This window comes from Vulpes lagopus, chromosome 19 (genome assembly GCF_018345385.1).
Source record: "Vulpes lagopus strain Blue_001 chromosome 19, ASM1834538v1, whole genome shotgun sequence".
NCBI classification, from domain to species: Eukaryota; Metazoa; Chordata; class Mammalia; order Carnivora; family Canidae; genus Vulpes; species Vulpes lagopus.
In genome coordinates this window covers 45,005,671-45,019,902 of record NC_054842.1, presented here as the reverse complement: position 1 = coordinate 45,019,902, position 14,232 = coordinate 45,005,671, and the positions used below count along the sequence as shown (strand labels likewise).

The window sequence follows — 14,232 nt, the reverse complement described above, 5'->3', positions numbered from 1 at the left end:
AATGCTATAAACTGAACATGTTTTTACAATAGAGGGTCACCAAGTTTGCACAAGGAAAAGCAACTTCATATTTGTGATCTTCAGAAGATCACCAAGGCACAAAGAAACAGACCGTTTCAGAATCCATTCAGCTATTGTGTGTGTGTGTAGAGAGAGAATATCTAAATTGTAAAGTTTTCCTGAACGTGATCCTGAGGGACAACAGAGATTATAGCCTAACACCAGATTGTGATCTACATCCGGATTGCGAGAGCAGCAGACACACCATGGCTAATCATCACGGACTCAACGAATGTCTTCCCCAAAAAGCGTTAGAGGTTTGACGCTTCTTTCATACCAACAGTCTGGCAGCTGAGCATGTATGATGAGGTATTTGAAAAAGGGAGGCTCCAGGAAATGTGACAATGAATTTCTAGAATCTCTTGGCACAGAGTTAAAAAGAAATTTACATTGGGAATTTTTTTTTTCCTATAAAGAAGGTAAATAATTCAGCCTTCTGCCTCTGCGGTCCCTGAGGGTTTTGGCAGAGGCAGCGACTTTTCTGCACCAGAATAACTATTTTAATGTTAGGATTTCAAAATATTGTCTTTATTTTTTTTTTCATTTGTCTGTACTCACCCCACCCTTTATAATTAAAACAATCCAATCTTGCAGTTTTGTTGAACCCCTGGCCACACACGCTTAAGTCAAGCAGAGCCCCCTCAGGAGGGTTATTGTCATTTCACTTCTCTTTGAAGCCCATTCCAGGGAGGGCAGGAGCTGGCTGGCTGCATCGCTCGGCCAAGGACAGGCCGGGCTACAGGACAGGACGCTTTCAACTGCTGTTTGCTTTCTCACCTCCTCTGTTGATTTATTCCACAGGCAAGCTGCAGGCCAGCGGGGAGCTGGAAGGAAGGGAGGTTTGAGGTTGGCTTCCAGGGACATCTTCAACTTACAAATCAGCATTTGTCTTTCACATCCTCCTTGCTGTTTTACACCCCACCCCCTTCCCCAGCTGCTAGGAAAGGGGTTTGGTGTTGTTTTTTTTATTTTTAACCCACATATAATTATTCGTTTCAGGGACCTAGATGGACAACCACAAACTCTGAAAGAGATTCTCAAGCCTTTATTTTGCAAGTCTTTCCACCCGCAGCTTGGATAGAGAAAAAAAAAATACAGTTGTGTGGGGAGGGGGAGAGGCGGAGGGGTGGGGCTACTAGGGGCAGCTTTCCAGATCTTTCTGAAACTGGCCTTTAAAATCTGAACTTACAGCTTTGCTTGGTGTGTTGTGAATTCCCAGGACACTAACTCCACCCATATACATTGAAAAGAACCATAGAATATGTCCAGTTCAGTCTTTTTCCCAATTTGGCAAGGGAAACTATGTTCAGGACAGCTAAATAGGCTGTATCATCAGGTCTTCCTCCATGCTACCTGAAGGAGGAGGGCTGGTATTTCCATTTGATAACTGGGAAAATAAGCCCAGAGAAATGAGATAACTTGCCCAAGTCCCATGGCCAATAGATGAAAGAGCTGAAAATTTTAGGTCTCCTGACCTCAACCCTTGGTTTTCTTCTCTCTGCTGCACTGTGAGGACGGCTATGAGAACAGACTCGAGCCAGATCTTGGGAAGGTTGCTTAACTTCTCTGTGCTTCAGTTTCCTCATCTGTAAAATGGAGATGGTTGGGTTGTCATGAAGATGAAATGATAGAGTGCTTAGAGCAGTGCTTCCCACACCGTAAGTGATACGCAAGCTTTAGCTGACATCTCTGCCTCCTAAAACATACAACTCTACCAGGAACTCATTCTGTTGACTGCCTCTCTGGGCCAGGTTCTTTATAAACATGCTTTTAAATCTTCATAACAGGGACACCTGGGTGGCTCAGCAGTTGAGCGTCTGCCTTTGGCTCAGGGTGTGATCCCGGGGTCCTGGGATCAAGTCCCACATTGGGCTCCCTCCAAGGAGCCGCCTTCTCCCCCTACACATATCTCTGCCTCTCTCATGAATAAATAAATACAATCTTTAAAAAATAAAATATAACAGCCTAACAACGTGACTTTTATAAGCTGTCTCTTTTTTTCAGATGAATAAACTATCAAGGAAGGGTAAGAGTCTAGCCCAAGATATTACAGTTAGAGAGTAACTGACCTGGGATTTGAACTCCAGTCTTTCCGATTTCAGGGACGCCTTTTCTCCTGTGCCAAGCTCTGGACATGTCTAATAGCATTTAACCTTCAACAACTGCTTGAGAATTCCGGTGGCCAGTAGCCCAGAGAATTGAGAGAGCCAGTTCTTTATTTATTTATGATAGTCACAGAGAGAGAGAGAGGCAGAGTCATAGGCAGAGGGAGAAGCAGGCTCCATGCACCGGGAGCCCGACGTGGGATTCGATCCCGGGTCTCCAGGATCGTGCCCTGGGCCAAAGGCAGGCGCTAAACCGCTGCGCCACGCAGGGATCCCAGAGAGAGCCAGTTCTACCACTCAACAAGGCTACTAGCTGGAAAGCCCTTCCTCAGATCTGTCTCAGCTCTGTGGTAGAGGGGCACCTGCGTGGCTCAGTGGTTGAGCATCTGCCTTCAGCTCAGGGCGTGATCCTGGGGTTCTGGGATGAAGTCCCGTGTCAGGCTCCTCTCAGGGAGCCTGCTTCTCCATATGTCTGTGTCTCTGCCTCTCTCTCTCTCTCTCTCTCTGTCTCTCATCAACAAATAAATTAAATCTTACAAAAAAAAAATCTGTGGTAGAAGGAATCTGCCTTTCTTCCTCCATGTGTTAGCCCATTAATACTTGGAGAACCAAGGTATACCCCTCAGCTCTCATCTGGTTAAACAGTTCCCTGCTTCTCCAGAAGACATGACACCTGGATCCCTTCCAGCCTGATATTTCTCCTCTGGTTACTCTTTGTAGAGTGTAGAACAGGGACCTGGATGCAGCCTTGCTTGCGGCGGTTGACTAGAGGTAGGCACGTCTGTTGAAATATCTAGAGCAGCAATGCTGATCTGCTACTTGAAATGGAACAGAGGTTTGGAACATGGAGCTATCAAGGAGATAGAATGCACAAGGCCTGGCTTTTGTCCACATCTGTCTCCCTCTCTAGAATCCTCCGTGATGTAGGGCACTGTCTGTGCTCACTGCTATATCCCTGTGTTGAGGACAGTACCTGGCATCTGGTAGTTTCTATAGGATCTTTAAAAAAAATAAATACAGGTACAGATGAATGAGTTGTTCTGGGGGCTGAGAGAATCAAGGGACTTGGAATTTTGCACTAGGATAGGTGGTGATAGCATTAAGAGAAAGCTTGAAGTTGGTAGGAAGAGCTGCTTGGGGCCAGATGAGGAGTGGATTGTGACACGTAACTCGACACATTTATTTAGGAGTCCAGAGCCAGGAGAGAGGAAGCTGGCAGCTCGATGTGGTTCTGATGGTCAGGGAAGGCATTCTGGAAAAGGTGATACAACAGAACTTCCAAGGGCGGATAAGACACGGCTAGATGAAGAGGGACTCAAAGTAGAGAAGTCTAGGAAACTAAAGGCTTATTTGGGGGAGAACAGGGAAGGGGGACCTTGGGAAGGCACCTGTGAGTAGACCTACTGGACTAGAGTGGAAGAGAGAGATGAGAGTCAGACCAAGGGGCTCAGGTGTACCTTCAGCTTAGCATTTGTTCTCCTGCCTAGATGAGGAGGCGCTGGGGCCCCCAGTAGTGGTTAGCGCAACTGCCACACACTCTCTGAGTTGGGAGACCTGAGTCTAGTCCTAGACCAGCCTTGGCCGACTGAGCCTCTGTCTCCACATCCGTTTGCTTAGTCCAGCGCCACCATCTTCTGTCTGTGGTTGAGCTATTTTACCTTCATCCGACTTGACTGCTGCTTCTTGGTCAAACCAAAGTCAGGCGTGTAGGGCAGCAGATGTTGTGTGGCAGCCAAAATCATACCGAGTCTGGGATTTAATTTTAAACCTAAATTTAGCAGTTATTTTTGAGAAAATCCTCCCCATGTTTGGTTTCGGATGTGTTAATGATGTTAGTCCTTTTATTTCCAAACTTTGGGTTTTGTACTACTCTTTTTCTCCTCCAGTTCATGAGCAGAAATAGGAAAATATTTTCAGTCAAGAAAAAAAAGGTACTTCTAAATATGGAACTATTACATTATAAAATATAATCAAGTGAAGTGAAACTTCTTACTGTTCTCCATGTATATTAAAAACTGATTTTATATTATACAAAAAAAAAAAAAGCTTACAGACTGGTCTTTATTTTAAAAAGAAAGAAACAAAAGAAAAGAGAGAAAATTGTTTTCTTAGCCTTGCTGACTCATCATGATGAACTTCACGCTTGGGTTTAATCCATCCAAAGTGAAAGGTAACCACGAAGAAATGTCAAACCACTCAGTATGGAGAAGGTTCCACATGGTAACGTGGCTTCTACGATTGCTTGGTTTCTGCTTTTGTTTTCTGGGATTGGAATACAGAACAAGAGACGATAATAATTTTACTAAATGAGCTCGTCTGTGTAGATGCTGTCAGTATCCCTACTTTCTGGATGAGGAACAGAGAGTTTCACTGGCTGGGAGATGGCCGAGCCAGGGTTCACATCCAAGAGGCTGGTCCCAGAATCCTTGCTCCTGACCACTCTGCCCTCCTGCCTATCTACTGTTTTAGGAGCAGTGAAGAGAGCCGTGGGATCATCACACAAGGGTGGAGTTTGTGCCTGGCTAGTTGAGATGTATACATAGGCTGTTATTTTAATCATATTTGTGGTTAAAGATGAGAATGGAATGTTCTTAGTTTATTTTTTTCTTTCATTACCCATGACAGTTTAAAAAATTCCCATTTAAATTCCAATAATTTTCAAATATTCATTGAGCACATACTTTATTGAGTACCTGCTGTATGCCTAGAGTATTATAGGCAGCGAGGATAGAGTCATGAACATGACAAAGAAGATTCCTTTGTGGAGTTTTCTAACATTCTGATGGGAAAGACACAAAAATACTTAAGCTGCCATGAAGAAAATTTAATTCAATCTCTGAAGAAATAGCATTTGGAGGAGGCAGACCTTAAGTGAGGTTTATAAGCTTTAGGAAGATCCAAGGAGGAGGTTCTAAGCAGAGGGTACAGTTGGGGCAGATGCTGGCACTGGGGGGAGCAGCGGGAAGGGAGTGAGTGAGGGAAGCATGTCAGAGACAAAGGAGGGAAGTGGACAGTGCTGTCACATAGGGCTTTTCGGGCCCAAAACGGTGGGCCCACTCAGATGGACATAGGGCAGGGAGCCAACATTCTCCTCATGTTGGCAGCTGTGTGGAATGACTTGTAACCCAAGAATAATCGTGGAAAGAGTGTTGCCCCCTATAATAACTTTCTAACTCACACTACTCTGATTTATATTTCAAAATTACTATTCAGGTCTATTCAACACCTCTCCCTTTTTAAAAAAATTTTTCTTTATTTATTTGAAAGAGAGAGAGACCATGAGCTGGGGAAGAGGCATAGGGAGACTCCCCAGTTAGCAGGGAGCCTAACGTGGGGCTTGATCCTGGGACCACGACCTGAGCCAAAGGCAGAGGCTTAACCAACTGAACTTCCCAGGCACCACATTCAACACCCTTTCTAGAAAAGTATTCTTTCTCATTTGTTAGTCATTAGAAGGTGGAAAATGATAATGTGAGCCCCCTACAGACAGAACGTAGCACTGCCTCTTTTGATGATGGGGTCAAGCCTCCAAAATAGTTGAGGAAATAACGATGCTGAGGAATGGAACTTCAATTATCTTTAATTTAAAATAGCGGGAACATATGTGAATTGACAGATGTGATTTGGCAGATGGCACAGTGAAACGTTTTCCCCAATATAGTATGGGTTCTCTGAGCTTTGGCTATTCTACTCTTTTGAGTTTTATTTATATATTTACACACAAGCTTTCTCTTAAAAATATATGTTGTATCTATGTGACATTTGCCAGGAGTAATTTAAATGAAGGGGAAAGTTTAGAACTAAATATTTTATAGCTAGTTTCTGATTTTTTTCTTATAATTTAAACATTTTACTTCCACCTTGTGTGTTATTATAGATGAAAAAGAAATCATATACATATATATATGTATAGTGTGTGTGCATGTATTTTTTAAATTTTATCCAGTGAAGTTTCAGAAATAATGCTCATTATATTTACATTCAGACCACCTGGATATTAGAAATTGAACCAGTATTCTTAAGACTTACAGTGAGAAAATTTTGTCAGATATAAGAAAATGCAGCGATCTCTTCAACTTGAATGTTTAAAAGAGCATCTATCTAGAGGAACATAGGGCAAGGGAGGGAAAAGTAAAGCAAGATGAAATCAGAGAGGGAAACAAAGCATAAGAGCCTTCATCCTGAGGGTTGCTAGAGGGGGTGGGGGTGTTGGGGTAACTGGGTGATGGGCATTAAGGAGGGCACATGACATAATGAGCCCTGGGTGTTGTATGCTACGGATGAATCATTGCCCCTCCACCTCTGAAACTAATAATACACTATATTTTAATTAATTGAATTTAAAAAAATAAACCAAACAAAAAGAGCATCTGTTTCAGGGTAAACTCCACATTGATTCAGAATGGTTATAAAATGAAATGTTATTTAAAGTTGATTTTTTTTTAATGTAATGAAGGTTATTGCCCAGAGGATCTCTGCATTTACAAAGAGTTAGATACTATATCATCGCCTAGATGCTTTCAGACGGTGGTTTGTGTGTATGAGTGTGCTTGGTGGACTCTGGGCTTCTCCCACCAGCTTCAGTCTTTGTCATTCTTCTGTATGAAGCCTTCAGGTGAGCTTTGGTTCGAGAATAAGGTGTCTAATGCACACTGCCTACCACGTAAAAAGAACTATCAATCAGGAAGTAATTTAATTTTTCTAGATTTATTCAGAAGGTACTTCAAAGATTGGAATTATAGACTAAAATCACCTTTAAAAAACTATCCTTTGTTGTTGTTGTCGTGGTTCGCTTTTTATGGATAACTGAAGAAAATTTGTTTGGCATTCTGGTTATTTGCAACCTGGATGAAGAGAAATGAACCAGAAGCCCTTCCTAACAGGATGTTTATTGCAATATAAATTAGCAGTGCAATTTCTTATCAATCAGGTGTCTCACGTTTTATAAGAGTCATGCTACCCTAACTCCTCATAACAGTACAATGAACTCTAGTAACCGAAAGTTTTTATTGCCGATGACTTCACTAGACTTGTCTAGACAGCAGTTATTCTCTAAAATCACAGCATGTTAGGGCTGGAAGAGATTTAACAGAGATACCGTAATTTAAATGGCCTAAATGTTCTGTCTGCCATTGTAGCCATGGTTTTGGGGTTTGAGGGATGGTAAGTCCAATGACTTCAGGCTGGAAAGTGGGAAACTGATAGGCATAAATATAGGAAGGGCCTAACTTTGGTTTTGGATGCAAATATAAACATATAAAAGTATCCTTCTCTGGAAAGGGCAGCAAATTTGAAGGGAATTTGATGTCTGCTTCTGTTTGTCAAAATGGGAGAGACTCCCTGGAGGTTCTACCTAGAGAAAGTATTGCAGTCAAATTCATAACCTTTTGGATTGACTCTCTTTGGCAAAGTAATGCCAGCTAAAACAAAATAATTCCTAGCGTTCTAATTTCTGCTAATGAAATCCATATGCTATCAGTTTTGTTGTCAGTGGGATTTGGATTGGCTCTGCGTGGTTCCCCACCCTTCAGCCATTTTAATCCAGTCAATAAAATGAGCAGTCAAGTAGAAAAACTGATTGACTAACAAACCTTTTAACTGGTTGTTTTGCTCTCCTGGCTATTGACATAGGGCTGCCAGCTATGATTTTTTTTTTTAAAGATTTTATTTATTTATTCATGAGAGAGACACACACACACACACGCACAGAGAGAGAGAGAGAGAGAGAGAGAGAGAGAGAAACAGGTTCCATGCAGGGAGCCCAACGTGGAACTCGATCCCGGGTCTCCAGGATCCCTGGGCCGAAGGCGGGGCTAAACCTCTGAGCCACCTGGGCTGCTATGATTTGATGTAGAGCCTGAGTCTCTAATTCCACAGCTTTATGGGCCCATTGGTGGCAAAGACCAGAATGGAGGTACTAGGCCAAAGGAGTTCAGCTGCTTTGATTGACTTAGATTTGGTCTGAGCACCTGGAATAAAAAATAGCCTTGTCTTTGAGAAAGTGTCTTGACACCTTTCTTTGATTTGGGTATTTAAACAATTGAATGGGTGGGACAGTTGCTACCTAAGTGTCCTGAGGTAGATATTAGCTGAGCTTCTCATTAACTTTGTGAATGTCAGAAAGTGGCTTATGCCTGTAAGACTTTCTCTGGAGAAAGAACAGTAATGATTTCCTGATGATTTTGACTGGTTGGGAACAAACATTAAGTGCTTTGTATTTGGTGAAAAGTTTTCATGTGAAATGTATTTCGCTGCGATCCTTGTGACAAGGAGTGAATAACTTGCGTCTCCCTCTGTCCTATTTCTGTAGGAAGCCGCCCTCTGTAGACAGCTCCCCATGGAAGCCGAGACTCTGGCCACCGTTCAGGCTGCTGTCAACCCGCCAGCCATGACCCCAGACATGAGATCCATCACTAATAATAGCTCTGATCCTTTCCTCAATGGGTAAGTTAACGTTTTGGAGCGACTGACTTATTTTTGCTTTCTTTGTTATGTGGTCTGGAGCATAATGGGTCTTTGTTTATGTCGGGGAAAGGTAGGGAGCTTGGAGGTTGGGGTGGGGATAGAGGCAAGCTGTCCATTTCCTGATGTTGGCAATTGTACTAGGATTATGTAAGATGTCCTTGGGGAAGCTGGGTGAGTGGTGCACGGGAACTCTGTACTCGTTTTACCTCTTCTTTGGGGGTCTAAAATTATTTTACAAAAAAATAAAGTAATAAAATAAAAGTATTTTACGATAAAAATTCTAATTAAAACAAAGGGATGCTGTTTTAAAATATGAAACATATGAACAGAAGGAAAGGATAATTTGCCAGAAATATGTTCATGAGTTAGAAGTAGTCAAACCTTAATTGTAGCTTTTGAAACCCAACCAAAGGGCAATTGTCTATTTTCTGTGCCTTTTCTGCCCATGCAGAGGCTTGTAGCAAACAAATACAAGTATGAAAGTTAGTGAAAACAGAAAGAGAGGTAAAAACAAACAGTAACTGAAATAATGAAGAAAAGGAATTTTTAAATTGTTGATTTAGAAGTATTACAAATATACAGGAAAATACAAAGAATATCCTAAGATTTACCCAGGTATCCAACACCCAGATTTGCCATTCTTCCATAGATCTTATTTTTTATTAACATATCATAGTTGATATTGAAACCATCCCCACCACCACTGAAATCTGTTTCTTTCTCTTTTTCCCTCCCTCGTAGAAGCCACTATTCAGAAATTGGTGGGTGGGGGCACCTGCGTGGCTCAATGGTTGGGTGTCTGCCTTTGGCTCAGGGCGTGATCCCAGGGTCCTGGGATTGAGTCCCCCACAGGGAGCCTGCTTCTCCTTCTGCCTCTCTGAGTCTCTCATTAATAAATAACTAAATAAAATCTTTTTAAAAATAATTTTAAAAAAGAAAGAAATTGGTGTGTGTCCATCACACATTTTTATACCACCTATTGCTCGTCAGCGTGTGCATTCGTAAGCAATATTCAACATTGTTTTCTTTTTTAAAAAATTAACATAAATCGTATCATATATGCAGAACAGTGTTCACGTTATTATTTTGAGATAAAAAAGGAAGTCAGTGTCAATTTACTACAACGGCCAGTGTTATTTGCCTTGTCTTTTACTTTCATTGACATTGGTGTGCAGGTTTTACAGTTAAGGGGAGGTGCAAAGTCGGCCTCCGTCCATTGCCTGCAAAGTTGGGCAGCATGACAGGAGTGCACCAGTTTAGGGGTTTCGTGACTGTGTTTTAATTTTGGAATTTCTTGGTGTGGGCTTGCATTGAAGTTTCTCCACCCTTTGCTCCGCAGGGGGCCCTATCACTCAAGGGAGCAGAGCACTGACAGTGGCCTGGGGTTAGGGTGCTACAGTGTCCCAACGACTCCAGAGGACTTCCTCAGCAACGTGGACGAGATGGACACAGGTGGGAGCAAAGCCTGCGAGTACCTGGCAGTGTGTTTGCATTTTTAAATCGTCCCTTCGGTCGTCTAAGTCCAACCAGAAACACCTATTCTCAGCAGTGACACAAAGTGACCACTGAAAAGCCACCCAAACCCCAGGCACTATTCATAAATTCTAGTCCCTTCTCTCCATAGTTGATACAAATAGAGTTTTATATACAGGCATAGAATTTGAAATTCTTTTCTCCCTCTTTCCTTCCCTCCCTCCTTCTCTCTCTTTTCTTTCCTTTCTCTCTTTCTCTCCCTTTTTCTCTCCCTCTCTCTCTTTCTCACTTTCTCTCTTTCTCTGTCTTTTATTCCTTTCTTCCTTCCTTCTCTCCCTCCTTTCTTTGTCTCTTCCTCCCCCCTTCCACCCTCCTCTCCTCTCCTCTCCTCTCCTCTCCTCTCCTCTCCTCTCCTCTCCTCTCCTCTCCTCCTCTCCTGTCCTTGCTCCATATAGCCTCCTGCTTCCACAGTGGGATATTATGCTGTTCTAGCATTCAGTTGTAGTGTATAGGCCACTCTTTCTCTTGAGAAGTGGGACTGCTTTATAATCTACCATTGTGCAAATTTTTTTTTTTTTTTTTTTTTTTTTTTTTTTTGGTGTCATTCGCTGCATTCGGGAAGCAATTGGTAGCAGGCATTTGGAAAGCTAAGCCCCTCAAAAATTCTGAATTGTCAGCTCCAGGTCCCAACATGGTAATGATGCCCTCCTTCAGCAATTAAACAGAAGAGTCAGGGTACCTTTGACCTAAGCCCCAGCCTGCCCCCCTCCTTCAGGCCAGGCCCAGCTGGCTTCTGGTCCTGTCCCCCCTCCTCTTCTCGAGGAGTGAGGCCTCCAATTGCAAAAGCCAAATTTGGCCTTATTAGTCAAATCTAAATTTAATTGTAAAAGTCTTAAACTCCTAGAGGATAGTCTAGAACCAAAAATAAATGATGGCTGAGGGGTCCACTATTTGCAATGATTCATGCGAGTTTCTCTTACGCCATCATTGATGACAGGAAATTAATTGTCCTGTGATGAAAAGAAGTCCCTTCCCCGATGCCGTTGTCCACAGTGCCTGTGTTTGTTAACTGTGTTCTTAGATGAGTACTCTTTGTGCTCTGAAGCTTAACCACCGGTCAGACATGAGTCAAAGTCAACCAGGCCCCTTGGGAGGTTGGAGTAGGTGCTTTGGGGTCTCTCTGCAGGTTGTCATCGATGTGTTTAGAGGATAGCACAGACTGTCTTGTGAGGAGTCACATGGGAATAGTTTGGAGTGTTTGTTTTGTTATTCTTTGATTTATTACTTTGGTTTTCTTCCCTCTGGCCTCCCTTCCTCACTTTCTTCATCTCTCTATTTTTTGGTGTGAGATTTATTTTGTCCTCTTTGGAACAGCCTTATGAAGTGGCTCCTTCCTATATTTAATAATTGTTTGCTTTCATCTTTTAAACACTGGGAAGCCAGTAAGTATATATATATATAAAAAAAACAAAAACAAAACAAAAGTTAAATAAAAAAAAAAAAGACTCAGGAGATTTAAATCTCAGGCTGACTGTGGCTTTTAAAAATGGCCTCAAAGTAGGGAATATTTTGAAACCAAAATGTGGAATGAAGTGGTGTCCTGGAAAGAACATAGGCTTTGTAGATAGGCAACCTAAATTGAATCTGTGTCTCCACTTGTTGATAGTGACTTTGAGAAAATGACAGAACCTATAAGGGCTTTGTATTTCTCACCAATAAGTGGGAGTTACATGCCTCCTTCATGGAGTTGTAGGGAGTCATGAGATCACACAGTCTGGCCCCAAATTCTCTTCCTCCCCTTCTGAGAGGCTGAAGTCATGGACAAATTGAACTTGATAAATGCTAGACTTCCAAGTTTAACCTGGTTAAGTGAGTGTCAGCCCGTGGAGTTTAGGGTTGTGTCTGTGAAGTCTTTCTAGGAAGTAGGCATGAACCTTCTCAGGAAAAGACATGAAATACAGTAATAGGATGAGGAAAAGCTGGGGGGTGGGCACAGGTCCCTGGTGTGGCTAGAAAGGGTCTGTTAGATTCACTGACCACACGTTGAATGGAAACAAGCCAGCTAAGCACACTCCCTTTGCAAATCACACATGGAAACAACAGCTGGATGTGGGGTGGAATAGCAAGAGCAAAGGCTAAGAGGTCATCCACTCTTCTAGAATATTCTGCAATAACCATAGCCTTTTCAGAACTGCCTGGTTTTTGTTTCACCTGCTTTTTATTTATTTTTATTTACTTATTTAATTTTAAGATTTTTAAAAATTTATTTATTCATGAGAGACACACACAGAGAGAGAGGCAGAGACACGGGCAGAGGGAGAAGCAGGCTCCATGCAGGGAGCCCGACGTGGGACTCGATCCCGCGACTCCAGGTTCACGCCCTGGGCCGAAGGCAGGCACTAAACCACTGAGCCACCCAGGGATCCCCCTCTCCTGCTTTTTAAATGGATAAAACTGTTAAAGACCAAAAAGATCACTAGGCGATTACCAAGTTGATCCAAAGAGAGAGATTTTAAGATTGTAAACCTTAACGAAAAATCTCATAACTAGTCTCCTCATGGTTTCCATGTCTGAGGAGAAAAGATAGAGAAATTCTTTAAAATAGATTTTGTGTGGCTATATAAAAAAAAAAAGTATTCTTGAGTTATTAGAAAATTTATATAGGAAATCAATAGAGATGAAGGGTTCTAACTGGAGATGAGGAAAAAAGACACGCTGCGCTTTAGATCATAGTTTTTCAGGGCAGATTTTTTTTTTTTAAAGGCTCATTTCCATCTGTTACATTCTAGTGGGTAGTAAAAGTTATTTTGTATTTTCTGTTCTATTTTGATGTTGTTTTCCAGTATCTGTAACACTATGTTGAGTTCATGTCAAATTTCATTTAATTTTCAAATTACTGCTTTTTGTGATGAAAATCCTCTAAAATATTGCCAAGAGTTGTTGATATTGTACGAGTTACAGAAGAGCTTTTGAGCGTTGCTATCACCAGAATGCAAGTTTGATCACGTTTCCCTCATCTCTTGGAAAGATGCAATGCATATGGTTAAAATGAATTTTCTCTGATTTTCCTCAGAAAAATGAAATTTTTATGCACAGTTTCAGGAAGGCTACTGACACACAAGGATACTTATAGGACACAAAAGCTAATTACAGATCACAAATGATTCTAGGGTGGAAGCTGGTGTTAGTTACCAATGCTCCTCAGCCTCTGAGGTATATTTTATCCCTTCAGAAAATTGATCAGGGCTATTTGAATTAACCAGTTGTTCTGATACTGGGTGCTCAACAGTGATTGAGTTCCCAGGTTCTTTCTCTCAGCACAGTCAGCATTCATTGCATTTTTGTATTTATATAAGTTTGTTGGTATGAGCGATGCCCAGAACTATGGATGTGTGGCAGACATTATACGGTTCTTTACTCCAGCGTGTGAAGAATGTGCCCATAATCTCAGTTTCAGTTGGGTACACTGGGTCAGACATGTTAAGTGTGTTTGAGGCCTCACAGCTAAAAAGCCCAGTCCACTGGCACAAAGGTCAGTATGTTTTCTCCTACACTATTATGTATAAAGAACATGTATTCTTGGGCCACCTGGGTGGCTCAGTGGTTGAGCATCTCCTTTGGCCCAGGGCGTGATCCTGGGGTCTGGGGATCAAGTCCCACATCGGGCTCCCCACAGGGAGCCTGCTTCTCCTTCTGCCTGTGTCCCTGCCTCTCTGTGTGTCTCTCATGAATAAATAAATAAAATCTTAAAAAAAAAAAAAAGAAAGAAAGAAGAAAGAAAGAAAGAAAGAAAGAAAGAAAGAAAGAAAGAAAGAAAGAATATGTATTCTTCATGTCATAGGCCAGACATCTCATTTTCTTGGAACAGTATTTTCTCAACTGTGTTCTGTGGACTCCAGTTCCATTAGGATATCAATTCTACCAGAATAGGGTTGGATGATTAAGAGTTTAGGTAATAGTGGCCTAAACAAAAAGTAAAACAGATCTCTTTACAACTTGACTTCTTAGAATCTTCATATGTTCACATGGGTTGTAACTTGTACGCATTGTGAGAAAAGTAGATAGTTGTATGGTGCCAGGTGTGTGTGTGTGTGTGTGTGTGTGTGTGTGTGCGCGCGCACATGCGGGT

At 42.0% G+C, this 14,232-nt stretch overlaps 1 protein-coding gene across 1 annotated transcript in view; it reads left to right on the top strand.

Moving 5' to 3' along the window:
- Positions 1–14,232, top strand: part of WWTR1 (WW domain containing transcription regulator 1) — a 132,338-nt gene that overhangs the window by 114,088 nt on the left and 4,018 nt on the right. The window contains exons 5-6 of the mRNA XM_041734487.1: positions 8,476–8,609; positions 9,970–10,082. Of these exons, the coding sequence (XP_041590421.1) occupies positions 8,476–8,609; positions 9,970–10,082 (247 nt within the window). The remainder of the gene's footprint in view (positions 1–8,475; positions 8,610–9,969; positions 10,083–14,232) is intronic.